The sequence below is a fragment of the Notothenia coriiceps genome, unplaced genomic scaffold, assembly GCF_000735185.1.
Source record: "Notothenia coriiceps isolate Sejong01 unplaced genomic scaffold, NC01 NC01_scaffold00004168, whole genome shotgun sequence".
Lineage (NCBI taxonomy): Eukaryota > Metazoa > Chordata > Actinopteri > Perciformes > Nototheniidae > Notothenia > Notothenia coriiceps.
In genome coordinates, this window is record NW_011336869.1 from 1 (window position 1) to 19,383 (window position 19,383).

The 19,383-nt window shown below is 39.0% G+C and overlaps 2 protein-coding genes across 2 annotated transcripts; both read left to right on the plus strand.

Moving 5' to 3' along the window:
- Positions 1 to 462: 462 nt before the first annotated feature.
- mogat2 (monoacylglycerol O-acyltransferase 2) lies at positions 463 to 1,896 on the plus strand (the record flags this gene model as incomplete). Its single annotated transcript, XM_010767332.1, has 3 exons — positions 463 to 637; positions 926 to 1,125; positions 1,742 to 1,896. Coding segments are annotated over 3 exons (530 nt in total), but the record flags the coding sequence as incomplete, so codon positions are not given.
- Positions 1,897 to 6,607: 4,711 nt separating this feature from the next.
- Positions 6,608 to 18,101, plus strand: dgat2 (diacylglycerol O-acyltransferase 2). Its single transcript, XM_010767331.1, has 8 exons — positions 6,608 to 6,789; positions 8,782 to 8,910; positions 9,177 to 9,284; positions 9,612 to 9,682; positions 12,929 to 13,133; positions 14,009 to 14,183; positions 16,192 to 16,394; positions 16,617 to 18,101. Exons 1-8 carry the CDS (start codon positions 6,750 to 6,752, stop codon positions 16,769 to 16,771), a joined length of 1,086 nt encoding a protein of 361 aa, XP_010765633.1. The 5' UTR covers positions 6,608 to 6,749; the 3' UTR covers positions 16,772 to 18,101.
- Positions 18,102 to 19,383: the final 1,282 nt, after the last annotated feature.

Below are 19,383 nucleotides of genomic sequence, written 5' to 3' on the forward strand. Positions count from 1 at the left end.
TGCCTGAAGCACCTCCATTGAACTCCTTTGTTTACTTCTGTAACATAATGACATCACTATGTAACACTTGCACTTCTATTGGCTAGTGTTCCAACACATCGTCGTGATAGACTAAGGGGCAGGACATCTCTAAGCGGTTGACCAATCACAACAAAGCCAGCCAGCTAACCAATCAGAGCAGACTGGTCTCTGGTTTCAGACAGAGGGTGAAAAGAGGTGCTGCAGCACAGGCAGTATGAGAAAAATAAAGAGCTTTTTGAACATTAAAGCATGGAGACATGTCCCAGTTGAGACACTATATACTGATGCGTATCTGACTTTATATTAAAATGAGCATAATATGCAATTGATTACTGTATTCAAACAGTGTTAGTACTTGACATACTAACAGTTTTTTTATGACATTCTTGGTTTGATCTGATTTATTTTGATCACTTCTCGTTGTCTCTTACTTCACTGCAGGTCTGATTCCTTCTGACAAAGAGAGTGCCAGCTATCCGCTCCGCAAACGAGGAGGAGGCAATGCTGTGGTAATAGCAGTGGGTGGGGCCCCAGAGGCCCTCGATGCCCACCCTGGGACCTACAATGTACTCTTGGCTCAAAAGAAAGGCTTCATCAAAATGGCGATGGTACACGGGTAAGAGCAGAGAGCCCTGGGCCAAGAGGAACGTTTTCTGTTAATAGAGCTGATTCTCCGAAAGGTTTTATGGCCTGTGAGAGGATTTGTCCATCTACTCCTTTGAGGTTTGTTGCATAACGGGCGTGGCCTCTTGAAACAGAGGCTTATTCAAGCTCCTCACATGGAATTTCTTGGGAAAGCACATAGACTGTTATGAAATCAATTCAGTTATTGAACGATAAACAGAAGTAAAAAGTAATACAATTAGTGAAATTATTTTACCAGTAAATCATTCTTTTTTTTCAGTGCTCATCTGGTGCCAGTCTTCTCTTTTGGAGAAAATGAACTGTTTGATCAAGTGGAAAACAAAAGAGGAACCTGGCTTCGATGGACACAGGAGCGGCTGCAAAGCATCATGGGTATCTCCCTGCCTCTCTTCCATGCACGTGGCATATTCCAGTACTCCTTTGGTCTCATGCCCTACAGGAGACCCATCCATACAGTGGGTGAGTATACTTTGCAGATTAGTGCAGTACACACAGCAGGATCCAGGACCCAGTTAGCTTCCCTTTGCACTACAGTAGTCTATGGAGTCTGTGTCATATGTTTTTTCCAACATCGACTTTGTTTTGCCACATTTTGAGTGTGAATGCTGAAGGTGAGAGACCCAAAACAGGCAATAGCACGCTGTCAATCTCCAACCACTTTCTTTCTCACTGACAGACTTTGCCACTTTCTCTTGATAAGGTCACATTTGTCACAAATCAAAAATAACCAAAATCAAACAATTTTAGTGGACGTACGTTGACGGTGCAGAATTGCCTCAATACTTACCAAATCTGTACAAAACATGGTCCCGATAAGTCACTTAAACACAAAACCATTGCAAAAGAGGGTCAAGGTTAACCTGTAATTAAAGCATGTATTGCATTTGGCTTTACCTGGCAGGAACAAATCGAACCGCGAGTTGATTTTGGCAGAATCATCATGTTGCTGGGTTGGGAAATACATTTGGAGCGAACGTGGTTAATACTGAGTCAACAAAGTGTAATCGAAGTGTAATCGAAGACCAGACTGCTTTTTTGTAAAGTACACTGACTCTGTTTTTTCTCCTTCCTGCAGTTGGAAGGCCCATTCAGGTTCAAAGGAACGAGAAGCCAGCTACCGAGGAACTGGATGCCCTCCACCAGCTCTACATGGACGAACTCAGCAAGCTGTTTGACGAGCACAAAGAAAACTACGGTGTGGACAAGGACACACAACTGAATTTTGTCTGAACTGGACTGATATTGGAGTGAATTTAAATGTATATTTATTTTTAAAGATGAGGTAGACATGAGTTTACTCTCAATTGGCCTGTAAATTAAAGATAAATCGGCTTTGGTTGGTTCTACAAGAAGACATACTGCTGTATTCGTTAATATGAGGGAGGACTCAACAACCCTATACAAATGGAAAAGTGAAATAGAAATGCTTGTGTCTTCATAACTGAGACCTGGCTGTTCATTCAGATGATTTCAGGGCAGTGTGGGAAAGGGTTGGGTGACACAAGTCTTCCTCACCACCTCCCAGTGGGGGCTTCTGTCTGGGTTCTGGATTTTGTGGAAGACTTTCTAATACAGGGTCATAATGTCAATTAGGGTTGCAACATTTTTTAAAGAAACAGTCATTAATCTTTTGCGGATTTTGTATCTATCCAAGTGCTATAAAAAGGGAAACACCACTAAACTGAATTTCGTTATATATTTTTGTTTTACATATTATGCCCTTGAAACATTTAAGAAATAATTTAACATTAGAGCGTTGTAAAGTAATTTAGTGCATTTACACAAGACCAATTTTTGTACTTGAGCATTTTTATTTCTGTGTCCTTATGTTTGGCCAAATATTGTACTTTCTAATGCACGACATTTATGTTTGAGCTAAAGTTACTAGTTACGTTTCAGATTTTGATTTAAAATTAGAAAGTCTTTTGAAATTAAACCTGAGATTCCCAATATTTTTGGACCGAAAACAGTTGTGGTCCTTTGAAACATGAAACACGTCTTTGGGTTGTAAGCAGTTCCATCAAGAGACATTTCACTGATTGTTTTATTCAATAACCGTTTGTGGCCAAATACAAATTAAACCTATCATCATGCCTTTAATGACAGATGTCTCTGTGTGTGTGTGTGTGTGTGTGTGTGTGTGTGTGTGCGTGCGTGCGTGCGTGCGTGTGCAAGTATACATTTCAATAATCTCTTCAAACCTTGGACTTCACGCTTGCCGTGTGTGTTTCTGAAGATGTGAGGGAGCTGCGCCTCAAGCTCTGTGTGTGTGAACTCTATTCCAAAGCCTTCATCAAACCGTGGACATATATGAAATGGTAGTTTGGCTTTCATAAGGCCATCAAATGTTCTTGGTATTTTTTGCATAGCCTGTACTGTTGCTACTATAGATGCGTACATTGTCTTACTTTGAAAAACAAGAAGCAATAACAACACAACAGCATGAACATGTACTGCATTAGTTTGGATAGAAAACACAAAGGTTAAAGACAATTCAAAGATAAACAGAAATGTGTGTAGCAGAACTAGCCTGGCAGGGATTCTGGGAAAAAGTTAGGAAAAGGCTAGAAAAACTCAAAATAACCCATCGTAAAACCACCATTTGTTGTTTTATATTTTGCGGTTTGTATAGATTAAAATAGGATTTTATTTTATTTTAGAGCTTCAGCTGGTAAAAAAAGGTAAAGGCAAGCTAGGCTACCCATCTTCTGCCTCAACCTTCTGCATGCATATTTTCCAAAATGTTGAGCCATTCCTTTTCCTATTTTAGTACCTAATTTATTTCCTGTTTTTAAATTAAAATATGGTTATGACCGGTGCATAAGATGTGCATTCCTATCAAACATAATGCAAATTGAGCTGTGCACAAACTAGTCTGATGTTATCCAACATGCTCAAAGATCATGAATACGTGTCTCATTTATTGTTTTATTAGTTCTAAATTCCACATTAAAAGTTGAGTGCCCGGTTTTAGATCATGTTCCCAAATGATAAGACTGTCTGTGACATTTGGTCGACACTTTTTATCTCAGATGGCAGGGTTCTGGTATTTCCAAATGAAAGGACAGATTGGACAATGCCCTGATGCTTTCAACTCAGTCTGGACAAGGTTAGTGTGAGTGTGTGTGTGTTGAGCTGATTAAAATGCTGACTAAAAGAAAAATACTTACTGTGATGCAAGAGAGACGAATAATTGGAAACTTCGGGACATTTTTAGGAAGGGAAAACACCAGTACAAGGATGATGCAGTGAGTATGTGGTGGTGTGTTAGGACAAGACCGGCCAACCTGTAATGGAACAAAAAAACATTTAATGGAGTAAACACACTTTCTGATTCAAGACAGGTGTCGGCCTAAAGTGCTGTGATTGGATCAGGCCCTCCCTACATCCATGACCTGGTTAAATCATAAAACCCATCAGTTCCCACTAGAAATTGGTCAATAAAATACAAATAAAAACCTTCTCACTTCGGTATGTAGCATTTTCAGTAGCACTCTCAATGGTCTGGCTAATTAAAAGCTAATGTAACTGCAGATTGCTGTTTTGACTTTGTACCTTCATAGTTGACTGCACTTATTGTAAGTAGCTTTGAATAAATCATCAGCTAAATGAAATGTAATTTATTGTAATATTCCTGTCTTTGATACCAACTGTATCAAAAGCTGATCCCCTATTGACAATCGTTATCAGAAGAGACCTATTTGTTTCATATACCCCAACAGCTCATATCCTGCAGAGCTGTAATCATAACATCACAACAAACAATGTTAAACACAGTGACATACAAATCATAGTAGTGGACATAATGACAGGAAAACATAGACAACACAATGATTAATGCTGCATGCTCTGTATAATAGTAAGACACTAAAGTATTCATGTGTCACATTGGGGTCTTCAGACAAAACGGCTTCACAGTTGAACATTGTTCGGGCTCAGATTCCTCTTGGAGTGGAGTGTGTTACTGTAGGTTACATTCACAACATTATCGACCTTCTTTGAAGACAGTGTTCAAGGTACAAAACAATATAGGTTCCTGTGGGTCACATCTTATCTTGGCTTTTTCTTAAAGGAAAACAAAACACTGACTGCCTGAGAATATCCATACGTACCATATTTACAACTGTGGCGTGATATGGGGAAGGAATCTTGCATGGTAATAAAGTCGTATAGATAATTTGGTATCTTTTCTTCAGATACAGAATGCAATACACAGCAGGAATCATATAAGAACATGGAACACTGAAAAACAGGTGAAATTATTGAGGTATTGCATAATACAAAAATAATGTTTGTGCGTAGACTAAACTAAAATATACTTGAATGGAACACTTTGATTCATGACATCTGGACCATAATGGACTTTATAAGAACAATCAATGTCAATATAGCAATTAGAACCAGATCAAACTGAAAATAAAGCATAAGGGATATTAGAGGACTGTAAATGCATGATTATGTAACTGAAGTTTAAATGGGTGGTTCATTTCTCAACTTTTATCTCATGTCAAGGACTGTATGAATCATTTCAGCCAAAATCAGTTCTGATTCTTGGGCCTGATCCCACTGGACATGTGCTATCAGTTCTACTTTTTGGGATGAACTTTATTTGATATAAAGTGCAAATATTTCCTCAGTAAACACTGGGTTTGATATTGAATTTGATAAGGTTATAGAGGACAAGGTCAGTGATCTGGGAATGTATTGTGGTGTTAAATTGATACCAGTTTGAGTCAGAATCACTTCTGTTTGTCAAATTCCAGTATGAGTTGATCCAGCAAATAAACATTGATTCATTAAATCAATGACAATTGTCATGAGCAGTTTCATGAAGGAACTATTTTCTTTTTCACTGTGCAGAAAGTTAGCTAAATACTGGTTGGGTATTTACTGACATATTTTATGTCGCGGAACATTTTGAGTTAACCAGAAGTGCTGAAATGCTAACTCAGTTGTGTTTTTTAGGACTCATTCCCGCACCACTATATAACTCTTGACCTCTTTAGCTGTTTGCCAGCAGCTGTACATCATTTTTCTGTCCACCTTCAGCCGGTCCTGGCGGGTGAATTTCTGTGCCATGCCAGCTGGCAGCCTGTCAGAAGCCTCGGGACTTACCTGGTAGTTTGAACTTTTCACAACTGAACCCACAGCTGCCCACACTGAAGTCACGTTCAGTGCAACAAGTGCAACATCTCTGTAACAATATTTAGGGCTGTGCAAACATGTTTTGTAAGGCATTCAATAGGAACACAATAAGAAACTTCTAGCAGTATGGCACTTCTCAAAAAGACGCAACACAACACAAAGAATGATAATGAGAACATTACCAATCTGAAGTGGGTGTTTTGATCCCATCCCCTGCCGTTAACATGTCGATTTGTTCTCAGGCAAAATACTTGACCCCAAACTGCTCCCGATGGCCGACGGTGTGGGAATGTCTGTGAATGTCAGTCTCCCTGAGGTGCCCCCTTGTTTGGTCTCTGTATGAATGTATGTTAACGGGTGAATGCTGACTAAAATGTAAAAGTAAAAGTAAATGGGCTTTGAAAGGTTGCAAATAATGGAAACATGCTATTGAATTGCTGTACATTTACCACTAACATTAGTAGCATTATAAATCACCATGTCCTCACGACATTTACGACATGTTTTATGTTGTAAAATAACAAGGAAAGGAAAACGTTTAGGAAAAAACAAACATTTTTGAAATCCCCACTCCTCCCATCTCCACCTGTGAGGAGGTGAGGCAGGGTCAATGGTCAAATGGTCAAATCCTGCTCCATGTTGCTCCCAGCTGACCCACGTGACTGCCCCAATAAATACAGACAGCAGCAGCACTGCCCCCCCACGCATCCCGTCCAGACGTCTTGACATTAGGCTGCTATATTATATTATTAATCCACCCAGACCCGGCTCCAGGCTCCTCCCCCGCTCGTTAAAGGCCGGCTCTACGCGTCGGGGAGCCGCAGTCGCAGGCAGCCGTGTCCGAGGAGCTGTAGGCTGGATTTATGATCCTGACAGCCCGCAAGCCAACATCTGAGCGTTCCTCTCTCAGCACCCCCTCTCCATCCTGAAGCTCAGCTATGAAGACCATCCTCGCTGCGTACTCTGGCGCCCTCAAAGGTAAGAGCTCTGGAGAAGTGAACTGACTTACGGAAAGCAGACACACAGTCCTGTGAGGGTGAGAGACACACATGTCCAAAATGCACTACCATAACACTGCATGTGATTTTAAAGGGGATTAGTCCTGAATATCACACTATCTAATGTATGTTGGTGCATGTTTGTGGTTGTGAATGCTGCTTCCAATAAAGTTAAAGAAACAGTGTTATGTGCAGCCCAAGTGAGCATTTTCTCTGCAGTTAAAATAAAGTCTTCAATTCTAAAGTCAAATTAGGAGTTGTTGGTGGGAGTCCAACATACAACTCAGGGATTTTCTTGGGTAAAAGTTTAACCTGAAAGAGTTTCTTGTAAAGACTGGATTGTGTCCCTTTTTACTAACCAGTCAATTTTTCTTCATTGCATCGACATATAATATGCTGATTTTGCACTTTGTCACTAAACATACTGCTTTCAAGTCCAGAGTTGTATATGAACCCTATTTTGCAAGTCTTTGCAGTACAATATTATACATATGACGGTTAAAATAATAGTTATTTGTGAATGTCCAACATATGAGTAAGGGATTCATGGGAGAAGTTTGAACTTTATAGACTTTTCCTGACAGTGGATTTTGTGCCTGGTTACTAAAATTGAAATGGCTTTTCCTCATTGCATGCATGTATAATATGTTGGATTTGTGCTATGTGGTTGTTATTGCTTATTCTAACAAAGTCCAACGAACACAGTTTGATGTGCATCGCATTTTTGAATTTCTCTGCAGTTAAATATTGAAAATGTAAGTTAAATTGAGAAGCTTAAATGTTCGTGATTGTCCAACATATGACTAGGGGATTTTAACTGAGAGCCTTTTCTGGTAAATTACTACTGAAGATTTGCTCCTTCATCACTTACATTTAAATGGTTTTCTCTTTATGGCCATTATGAACAATTTAACATGTAGAGCTAAACATATCTCTCAGTGTTTTTGTTGGTGTTTCAGTATTATTTCATGCCAGACTTTAAAACATATGAACTTCTGAGCAGACTCTGCTGCTGTAGATGAGTCTATCAAGGCTGTTATCTTTAGCGATTGGAACCATCTCTAAAGAAAGAGAAAGAAGCTGTTTTTGACTGAAGAGCCCATGCTCCACCTGTTGCTTCATCTGCAGGACATTTCAGTGTGTGTTCCTCTTTGTCTGGTTAGCATATTGATCTGGCACCCAGTGGGACTCCACATGCTGTAAGTAGGCCGATTCAGCTGTAACCAGCATCCCGGCCAATTCTCCGGTCTCTCCCCATCAGCCACTGGCACACACCCACGCTTGTATAGCCTTTAAGCCATCATAGCATCATAGTTCACAGGTATTACCAGCAGCATACCAGTGTGGGTTATTTGCAGTGTTCACAGATGGGATTAGATGACCGTGTTTTCCAGGAGGGCAGCTCTTCTTCTTATTGGCTGTCTGTGTGCGCACTTGACTAGCCTCAGCTGTTCTTAATGTGTCTTGTACTGTTCGCTCCATCTTCGCACACATATTCTGTAGCTTCATGGCTTTACTAGCATGGGCTGGTGACTGAAAACAGCTGGTGAGTAGAGGGCTGAAATGAGTATGGATGTAGGGCTGCTGTGTTGTGTAGAGGTCAATATTTAGTTTGATGTCCAGCTCTGGACAAATAGCATTACTAGGACTGTTTCGATTGCATCGCTTATCCTTCTCATCTGCTTCTGTAACAGTCTTTAATAACCCACCCAATTGGATGTTAGTTTAGTTTATTTGTTTTTAGTGTCGTAGACAGTCCCCATTGTTCAACTGTCATACAAAACAGCAAATGGGGCAGCTTTAGCAATCATTGCTAATTCCAGCTGTTGTCTCTGGCCAGATGATAATATGCACTCTTAAAATCACAATACATCAACAGCATTAGTTATAAAAAAGGACGAAAGACAAGTATTATTACATTTGATCATTTTGATACAACTCTTATTGTTACTGTCTCTTGCTTGGTCTCCAGGCACTGGCGCCAGCATCCTCTCTGCCCTGCAGGACCTGTCCGTGGCTTTTTGGCCCTGCAGATCCAAGATGGAAAAACATCTGCAGGTCATCTCTGTGCTGCAGTGGGTCCTCAGCTTCTTAGCCTTGGGTGAGCGAGTGTGTTTGTGTGTAGGCTCATTTTACTTAAGCCTTAGGAAAGTAAAGGAACATGGGAGACTTATCTTGTAGTCTCATTAGACTCATGTCAAGAAGGTCATATATCTGAGCTGCACACGGAGGATTCTGTGTCTGACTGCTGTACCTCCTAGCCTTTCACAGAATATCTAAGCCTTCAGTTAAGCCTTTCATTTGTAGGTCATCTGCAAGAATGACATCTGTATTTAAACACTTGATGTCATCCTCCTCCTCCCCCAGGTACTGCCTGCACTGTGCTGCTTATCTACATGTTCTGCACTGACTGCTGGCTGATTGCTGCCATGTACACCGCCTGGCTCATCATGGACTGGAACACCCCAAAACAAGGCAAGAGGTGCCAATAAGCAAATGCTAACAAGCCAGATTTAGCTTGTGAAAATTGAACACATGCCTGTTAACCATTCCTATATTAGCATACTGACGTTAGCATTTTGCTAAATGTTGTTATGTTGTCAATGAATGGAAACTTTTTTTGTAGACTGAAAAAGCATTATTCTAAACAGGTTACCCTGTGTGTTCATTTTATATATATTTTTTACATTTTATAAACTAAATTATTTATGAATGTAATTATTGCAGATGAATGCTAATGAAGCACTTTAGCTGTAGTTTTGATGTAGTGAAGTGATTTCTAATCTGTAATGTCTTCTTTAGGTGGCAGGAGGTCCTCTTGGGTGAGGAACTGGACCGTGTGGACATATTTCCGGGACTACTTCCCAGTCAGGGTAGGCAACTCTCAGTTTCTTGGTATACCACGGACTGCTAATTTATCATCTTAAAAACTCAAGATAACAGTAGCTGTATGAAGATGTTAGAAATCCAACCAGTAATGAAATTAACCATCAAAACATTTGTGCTCCCACACAAAAAAGTGATTCTAACTCATGCTTAGGGTAGTCAGTACAGTATGATTTAGCCAGTTCATCGATTCCCAGCCATGCAAAGGTTTATCATTATAGATAAGCTTATCAGGGAGGATCGGTATCAGCTGCCGGCTACATGCTGTACCTCGTCCCGGTTGATTATGATGACTGCTTGACGTTGGTTGAGAGTTTTAGACTTTGTCCCACCTGATAGGCGAAGAAGCAGCGCTGAGCTTGTTTTGCCTTCAGGTGTTGCCCACTGCATATTCAGCCCCTCGCACGTCAACATCGACAGTGGGGGGGGGGGGTGTACTGTACTGTAGCTGTGCATAACTCAGCAGTTGCTGAAGATCCAAAAGTCATGGGTGGAGCAAGTTTATAGGGGTGCCACATGATTTAGTCAGTTGTCATGGGATTTCTGCATGAATCATCACTTTTGTTCAGACCAGAGCTGATTGAATTGATAAGTGGACTAGCACACTTTGGTTATTCATTTGATATTTTTAATCAAGACAAAGTACCAATTATCCTCTGGTTCTAGCTTCTACACTGAAATGTTGTAAACTTTATGACATTGTCTCCTGGGATATGGGGATCATTTGATTGGATTTTTGACGACATATTGTGGCATTTCATTGACGACACAATTGATCAATCATTGTGAGTTGCAGCCCAATTACTGACAGATACTAAGTATATCTCACAACTGTGAATGCTATCACTGAATCGCTGAATTACCTTAGGTTTGAGCCTCATAATGCTAATGAAACAGAACCTGTGTGATTCCATCATGTTCTAACTTAATGTGTTGGGAATGAAGAGCTACTGACAATGTTTCAGAGAATAAAATCCCTTCCGAGCTGTTGATGAGCTTATCTACTGCACAGAGTTTAAAAAAACAAAGAGAGTTACCGCAGGAGGAGGAATTTGAAGCCCTACTGTTTACATGTAACCTTTGTTCATGGCTTTGATTTGCACAGTGTGTTCTTTATAGTCACTCTCTGTGGGTTGATGTGATCACTCTTTTTTTCACCCAGCCAGTTAAAATGTGCAATAAGTGATGAGAGCACACCAATTATCAGAATCAGAAGACTTTATTTATCAGGCGAGAAATTGGGTTTTGTGACAGTTGCTCCATTTTAGAATAAAATAATTGAAAAAATAATTGAAAAGAAATAATTGAAATATAGCTACCAAGAAAATAAGTTAAAGTAAGGATGTGCAATAAAAAGCAAAGCAAATATATTGACATATACATAAGAAGTAAAATGTCCAATAAAATAAAGAAAAATATTTATATATATTTAAAAGTAAAAGTAAAATGTGCTCATTGTATCGTAATAAATTAACAAAAAAAAAAAATAAGTTTGACTTATGATCACCTTAACCTTACTTCAACCATGTTTGTCATCATAATGTTATAAATATAATAATAATAATACATGAGACTTATATAGCGCTTTTATAAAAACTCAAAGACACTTTGACAGAGAAGTAAGTAAGATACAAAGTAATTCATAATAATGATGCTAATATGTCTTACTGTATGTAACCTTCATGTAACCTAAGACCTATCCAAAAGTGAAAAAGAGAAGTGAATTGAAGAGAACACACATGAATGAACCCGCCCTGCGACTGACAGACAGCAGGATATATCTGTGGGGCATCAATTGATCGCAGGGCAATTGATCTCATCTATCATAACCATTTGGCTAGTATGAGCTGGAAGCTATATGGTCAAAGTTCAAAGCAGCCTTAAAAACAGAGTGAGGACTGTCTGCATCAACACTGGAAACAGAGTCTGTAATGTGTTGGTGCTCTGATGCAGTAATCTGCATATCTTTCTCTCACTATATGAAGTGTTACATGTAATCCCTTCACATCTGAGCATCAGGTGGAGTCCTGTGGCACTATGGAGATCTTTAATGTGATCTCTCTGCTAATGTGGTTATGCAACCTTCATGTTTGACTAGCTACCAAGGCAGCTGTGTGTACACATTGTGACGAATCCAAGTCTACCGTGCACATCAGTTGGTTTCTTATGAATTCTGCAGTTTGACAAGTTCACCATGACAACAAGAGGTCAACATATAGCTTAATGTTTAAAGTTGTACTTTATTGGTACCAATACAATATGTACACCATGTATAGTGGGTCAGGGTTTTACGACTGTTCCTGAGCAGACAGAGGAGAGCATGCTGGGTTCAGGCTGATAACACTGTCCTTGATCTACTATAACATTAGCTGTGCACCAGACTCATCCTACAAGTGGTTGTGACAATTTATTGATTAGGTGGAATGAAAGATGGCAGTTACCGTGTTCTGTACTTGTTGTGCTATTTCATATGCATATTGCATATTTCCTACCATATTTAAAAAAAACTGACATATTGTGTGTGGGTGTAGGAGGGTTACAGACAGGAGCACACAGCTGATTTTATTATTTATCACATTTTTAATTGAACATACTATAGTGCAGTGCTGCTTATATGTAAACTAGCATGCTTTAATCATGTAATATGTTATAGTTATTTTCAATCAGGTTTATGTTTCTGTATATTATTCTTATCGTCTTTTTTAAAGGGTCGTTGTTACTTAATAATAATAATAATATAATAAACAAACAAAAATAAATAAACAATAATAATAATAATAACATGTTCTTCCATTTTAGAGCCCAAGCGATGATGGTAGAAAAACATGGACAGATTAATCAATAACGATAATAATAATCCTTTAGTGTAGCATCATTTCCTTTTTGCAAATAATTGGTAAGGTGTGTTGATTTATCGTAAAATAAATCAACTTTAAAGATTATAATGAAATAAGAATAAAACATGTGGCACAAAACAATGATACAAAGAGATCTACTCGGACAAAAAGATCCAGGAATAAAAATCAACAGGGCATAAACCTCTAAAGTTGATGTGAGAACATGGTGTAGTTTATAGTGTAAATAATAATAAGTATTAGTATAGAAAGGCCCACAGCGTCTGTCCCTTTCAGCCATATTGGCCAGGAACATGGCATCTCTCTGGTCAGATGGTCCCGGTCTAGCAGGGATGGAAGGAGCCTCACACTGCTCCTCTTTGTGCTTTTCTCCTCCAGCTCATTAAAACCCACAACCTGCTGCCCAACCGGAACTACATCTTTGGTTACCATCCCCACGGGATTTTCTGCTTTGGTGCTTTCTGCAATTTTGGGACCGAGGCTACAGGCTTCTCTAAGAAATTCCCGGGCATCAAGCCCTCCCTGGCCACCCTGGCAGGAAACTTCCGCATGCCCGTGCTGCGAGACTACCTGATGTCTGGAGGTGAGAGGAAGTGGAGAGCGCTGGAGTGTGTTCTTCTTAAAGTCTGACACTGATACGTGTATCTGGGAGAGAGCGGACCTTTGTCCTGTTGCGCAGCTGGAATGGTTCTGTTTACCTGGATTTGCTGATTTGACTGATTGATAGAGAGTTAACTGTTCTGTTCTGCAGGGCTGTTTGCGCTTCAGCTTTACTCATAGATAATGTACATACACTCAGAGGTTACTGAAGGTCATTGCACATTGGACATTGTTGTTTCCAAAAGCTTCTATGGTAACTCGCCTTCGTAGAATTGTTTTGTGTTATGTTGTATTTAAGGAATGTTATTTGAGCTGCAATAGGTCCGATTTTGAACATCGTTTTGTTTTCAACATGCTTAGCTTAATTAGTTTCATTTTATTTTGGTGGTACTGCCGTCACAATATTTATTTTCCACCGAACTATTATCAAGGCAAAAATAATTAAAATATAAAACTATATAGCAATGTCTATGAAAATGTAAAAACGCATTCTAATACTTTCTTTATTTTGCGTTATTTGTCCAGCAAAATTAATTACTCTCAAAATTCTCTAGGAAAAAGAGAGAACATAAAAAATCAGCAGGAATCATTTAAGCAGTGCTGGGATATCAATATTACATTTTTAAACTCTCACACTTACTAGCAATACTGGCATATCCTTACACCCTTAGTGCTAGACTTTGCTGCATATGAATGCATTAAGAACAATTAAAGTCCAAAAAACACTGAGAATGATAATATCTTTATACATTTTTTAGAGGGGTCTAATAGGAATACATAGACAAGTCAGTGTATTTTCCCCTACAATACATCTTTACCACTTTTAATCATCTTTCCACATGTTGTTGTCCCTCTCAGGTATTTGTCCAGTGAACAAGAACTCCATTGACTACCTGCTGTCTCGTAACGGGACGGGGAACGCCGTGGTCATCGTTGTTGGAGGAGCAGCGGAGTCTCTGCAGTGTGCACCGGGCTTTAACTCCGTCACTCTGAAGAACCGCAAAGGCTTTGTTAGGCTGGCCCTGCAGAAAGGGTGAGACAAACAAGCACACGCTCAGTCAACCAACCACAGCCGGGACCAAATCGGAACTGAACGTGAAAATGTCAGCATTCTCTGGGCAGTAGTGACTCAGTGGAATGAACATTTTAAAAGAGTATTACTCCCAGAAGGGTTAAATGAGCCTCAGCAAATCTTTTATGAATGTGCAGTGTTGTGCTACGTAGAGCTTGGAGCTGCTGGTGGCCTTCAGAAGGGTCAGACTGGTGAGATAGCATTAACCTCCATCATGCATTCATATATATATATAACAAACTGTTCTATAAAAGGACATGTTGTTTTCCTATTAGCCCCAAAAAGCCTTGTTATATAGTTGTGGCTTATCACCAAATAAGCTTAGAACATACTAAGAGAGACGTGCAATAATGCACAACTTTATTCATAACAGCTACTGTAAGTTAGCATTCCAGCTGAAATAAGCCTCGGATGTGAATTGAGTTACCTTTGGGTTAACTTTCTGGGTCCTTAGCTTGGCTTTGATGCTTATAGAACAGAGATGTAAACTGCTGATTAAGTTCACTTAAGTTGCATTGCGCCGGAAATGTTGTAAATAGTTTTAATGATTTATTATCACAAATGTATCTAAGGCACTTTATCAGAAGTAGATGGAATGAGATATTTTCTGGTTGCTAAAAATCGATTTTCTGCTCAACAAAATTATGTGTTTCTTTGGGACATTTCGACTTTGGTTTGTAAACTTCTGATTAGTTTAATCTTTAAACAACTTTAATGCAACAGTGTGAGTGTGCACACAGCTCCCAGGATAAGTAACCTTTGATGAAGAGTCGTGAGTTCACTTTGAATGTCTTTAAAAAGTCATACAACAAAAAGGTTGGGACCTACTAAATTAAGTAATCAAGCTTCATGAAAAACGTCCACAAATATTTACATTGAGCAGTAATTTAAGTTAAGAGTTCCAAAATGTTAACGGTGCAAAAGCTTCTTTTGAAATGTTTGGACAACTGATCAAATTTGACGTCTGAAGCTTGGCTACAGATCAAGGTACATTTATTTTCAAGGCAACAGCAAGTGATTACATGAACCTTATCGTACCTGCTTACCCAACAAGACCTTGGCTGTTCACCAAAGATAACTCTGAATTTACAGTGGATGCACGCAAACATGAGAAATGTCTGTGATTTTGCAAACTGGAAACTACAGAAGACTCAGAGTACATGACTGACTGAATGATGATCACCACAACAAATACATTTTTGGATGATTTTGTTCTTCTCTGTGCCTGTCAGTGATGTAGAGACATGCATATTAAAAATACAACATCCAGTTCTGATGGTTATCACAGATGAACATTGATTTAAAGGAAGACTTCAAGTGCCAAAATAGTTTTCAAAGCCAATAGATTTACATATTATATACAGTATATATACAGACTGTTCAAGATTTAAGATTCAAAGGCTTTATGGTCATATGCACAGCAGCTACAGTGTAGGAGATCTTAAGTCCCAGGCTCCTCCAACAATGCAACATAATATATATATATATATATATATATATATATAAGACATAAAACAATAAAACACATTTAAAAACAATACAATAGTGCAAGAAGAAACAGAGTTGAATAAAATACTGCAAATTATGTTGCAAGACCAATGTTCAACTAATGCAGGAGAAGTAAACTATATACATGTCAAATAAATGACAATAAGCTGAATATTCCAGAGAATGTTGTAAGTAAATGCAGGGAACATGATATATACAAATAAAAAATGTAGGTCAAATAAATAATGGCATAAAACGTTTAAAAAAGTCCTTTTTAGTTAGGGTAATAGTCGTTTAATAGCTTTTTTGTCTTTATTTTTTATATTTGTCAAGTCTCTACCACTAAACCCTTTTTTAATGTTTATTCAATATTACATTTTTTGTTGATTTTAGATGTTTAAAATCTACAACCCCACTTTCTTTTTTTTGATAGTACATGTAGTGTAGTGTAGTGGTTTAGTCCTCCTCTGTGTCTCCTCAGGTCCGACCTGGTTCCCGTGTATTCCTTCGGAGAGAACGATGTCTACAAGCAGGTGATCTTCGAGGAGGGGACCTACTGGAGATATCTTCAAAAGAAATTGCAGAAGATCTTAGGCTTTGCCCCGTGCCTCTTCCATGGATGTGGCCTGTTCTTTGGTGACTCCTGTGGCATCGTGCCTTATGGCAAGCCTATCACCACCATAGGTAGGTTTTTCTACTAATGTTTGGTTAAAGGGAATCACAATTTGTTGCAAAGTGTCCACAAACTCTGCGATTTTTGTACATTACAGTTGACAGTTTAACAGACGGGACAAAGTCGATATTTGCTATGTGTGACTTCGAGGCTGTATTTATGGTTCTGAGAATTTCAACTGTACTTTGTCTGATGAACGCATTGTTTTAATCCTCTCCTCTTCTCTGTTATAGTTGGGGAGCCAATCACAGTGCCAAAAATTGAGGATCCAACTGACGAGATGGTGGATCTGTACCATACAATGTACATCAAGTCTCTCCAGTGCCTTTTTGACAAGTACAAGACCCGCTCTGGCCTGAAAGAGAGCGACGTCCTGTACATCCAGTGAAAAGGATGGGTCTATGTTGAACGTCTGAACTGCGACAGCACCTTTCAAGCCCCTCCTGCACATTTCCCCAACCCATCCCCATCCTATCTTGGTGCCTGTTTTTTTATATCTCAGGACTGCAAATTACACGTTTGCTAAAGAAACCTTTGCGCTCTGCGTGGATTCACACAAATAGGAATGCTTGCTTCTCAGGAAATGGCAGGTTGGAAGGACAGTCACCTCTCTTTGCTGCTGTTATCAGGTTAAGCATCTTGGTTGGACATCAAATCCCACATCAAAAAGCGTGCCAATGTTTCTATTATCATGCTCAATAAAGGCATCATGTGTGGGCTGTCTTATCACTGCAGCGGGGGCAGAGTTCCACTAGATGGAGCTAGAGTCACAAGCAGGACTTGAGAGAAGTGCCAACGCTTTTGCTGAGTTGCACTCATGCAGCCATATCATTCTCCCTCTGCTCTTTCAGATCCTGTTATATACTAAATGCACAACCAATGCAAATGGAAAATATCACTTTATTATTGGGATCATAAGCCCACATTTTAATTGAGCCAAAGACCTCTGCTGTCCCCACACAGGAATGTACTTCACATGTATGAAAGCCACCGGTGAAGGAGTTCTGCAGGGTGGATTTATATTGTGAGTGCACAGTACGATTGTATAATGCCATGAAGTATTAATTGTATTCTGTAGAGTGGAAGAAACTTTAGAGTTTGTCCCTCAATGGATATTTCTGATGCACTTTTTGTATTGCTGATTACCTTCTGAGGTTTTTGTGCCTTTTGATATGATATTCTTCCAAGACAGTCAACATGCTGGCTTGATTTCCTTTTTTTGTCCCACTGTTGTCCAGGTCTGGATGGCTTTGTGTTGTGTATGCAACAAAAAACTCATGTTGTATATCCAAAGGAAGGGATTGTTGGTTAAAATCCTGCATGTTGGATGATTCCATTGTACAGCGAATCTCTTTGTAACCGTGCCATGGGTAATAATTGAAAAGAAAGGGATTAAAAGAGTGTTAATACAAGCATTATGATATGTTAGAGGGTGTCACTAATACTTTTTTTTAAATAAGAGTATTTAAGAAAATAATATATATCCTGGAAACTATCAAAGTAAGTAAGCTTGTGTCATGTTGTACACAAAGATGAGCAGTACATGCTAAGATTGTGATTTGAAGAGAAGCTTATTCTGGTTTCACCATTGTGCCTTCTTATAAAGAGCAGTGTAATCAATGTGCAGGAAAATTGCAAAAAATAAACAGGCCTGTCAATATAATGAATGGGATCATTTGTCTGCTGATATTTAAATTAAACTTTTGTATGTTTTCAGAAGAAGATGTGTATGTTTGTCTGTCTTGTTTTTGGAAACATTGACCCAATTCTCATATATTTACATATTTTATCAAATTTACCTTGAGACAATCCATTATTTGATTATGACCATTTTAAGCCACTGTGGAACCTCAAAATAAGCCCTAACCATACAAATGCTGCCAAAAGCTGTCAGGCTAAGACATGTATCTCAGATCAGATCATCTGACAGAATCATATATACAGTATTTGACTGCACAGCAATTTTATTGACTCGCTTAAGGGTTTGACAATTCAAGTATAACAGGCAGTGTTGGAAGACGCTTTAGTATAAATAAACTAGCCTTGCCTTGTCTTAGTGCCTTATTTCCCCTTATAAGAAATCTGAGCAATGAGCTGCCAACAAATAAATGAAACCCTATGGAAAGCTGTGATGTAGGCTATTAAAACATATCCAATTATCAAACATAATTTACCTACATTTGATTGATTTTGCTAACACAAGCTATGAGGCATTATACCTCACCTCTACTGAGGGGCCAGCCCTTCGTATGTTATTCTGTATATGGCCCTCAGTGAAAACATTTAGAAAATGTTGACATTAAAAATGTTGTGTCAATATGATTGCAATATTGATGTTTTTTTAATATGTTTATATTGTATATCTATATATATATATATATAATATATATTAGGGCTGTCAAACGATTACAATTTTTAAATCAGATTAATCACAGCTTAAAAATTAATTAATCATGATTAATCACCATTCGAACTATGTCCAAAATATGCCATTTCTTTATGTATATTGTTGTGGGAATGGAATGATAAATGAAAGAAGGCGGATATATCCATTTCACATACAGTATACGTTTATTATAACATTTTTCTGTGTGTCAAAATGAAAGACAGCCCACACACTTGTCAATCATCAAACCCTGGGGTCTCAATTCCTTACGTGTACAACGGGGGAGTACTTCAGGAAAGTCGACGGGGGGGGCTAGTGGAGTACTTCGTGACCACAGAGTGTGAACGTTGTGATCAGCTGTTTTAGCGCAGTTCTCCAGTGAAGGGGGGGAGTCTCCCTCCGCAGCCGGTTGGCGTAGTTTTGGCACAATCCCGTACAGACCGACGTTAACAGCAGCCCTGTCTGTGCACACGGAGACCGACTCTGTCGTCCGGTGATCTAACCGCCTTCTGGAAAAGCTTCACAAGTACGTCGGTACGCAAATGCGCTTTGTCACACAAGTGACGGTACGCATTTCAGATTACGCACATAACCTGCGTACCAGTTATCTGCAC

What these genes read in the sequence shown, in the direction of transcription:
- dgat2 (XM_010767331.1), top strand. Translation starts at nt 6,750, where the DNA reads ATGAAGACCATCCTCGCTGCGTACTCTGGCGCCCTCAAAG. An exon ending in AGACTACCTGATGTCTGGAG is followed by an intron (nt 13,134 to 14,008) that starts GTGAGAGGAAGT and finishes TGTCCCTCTCAG; the next exon opens with GTATTTGTCCAGTGAACAAG. An exon ending in AGGCTGGCCCTGCAGAAAGG is followed by an intron (nt 14,184 to 16,191) that starts GTGAGACAAACA and finishes GTGTCTCCTCAG; the next exon opens with GTCCGACCTGGTTCCCGTGT.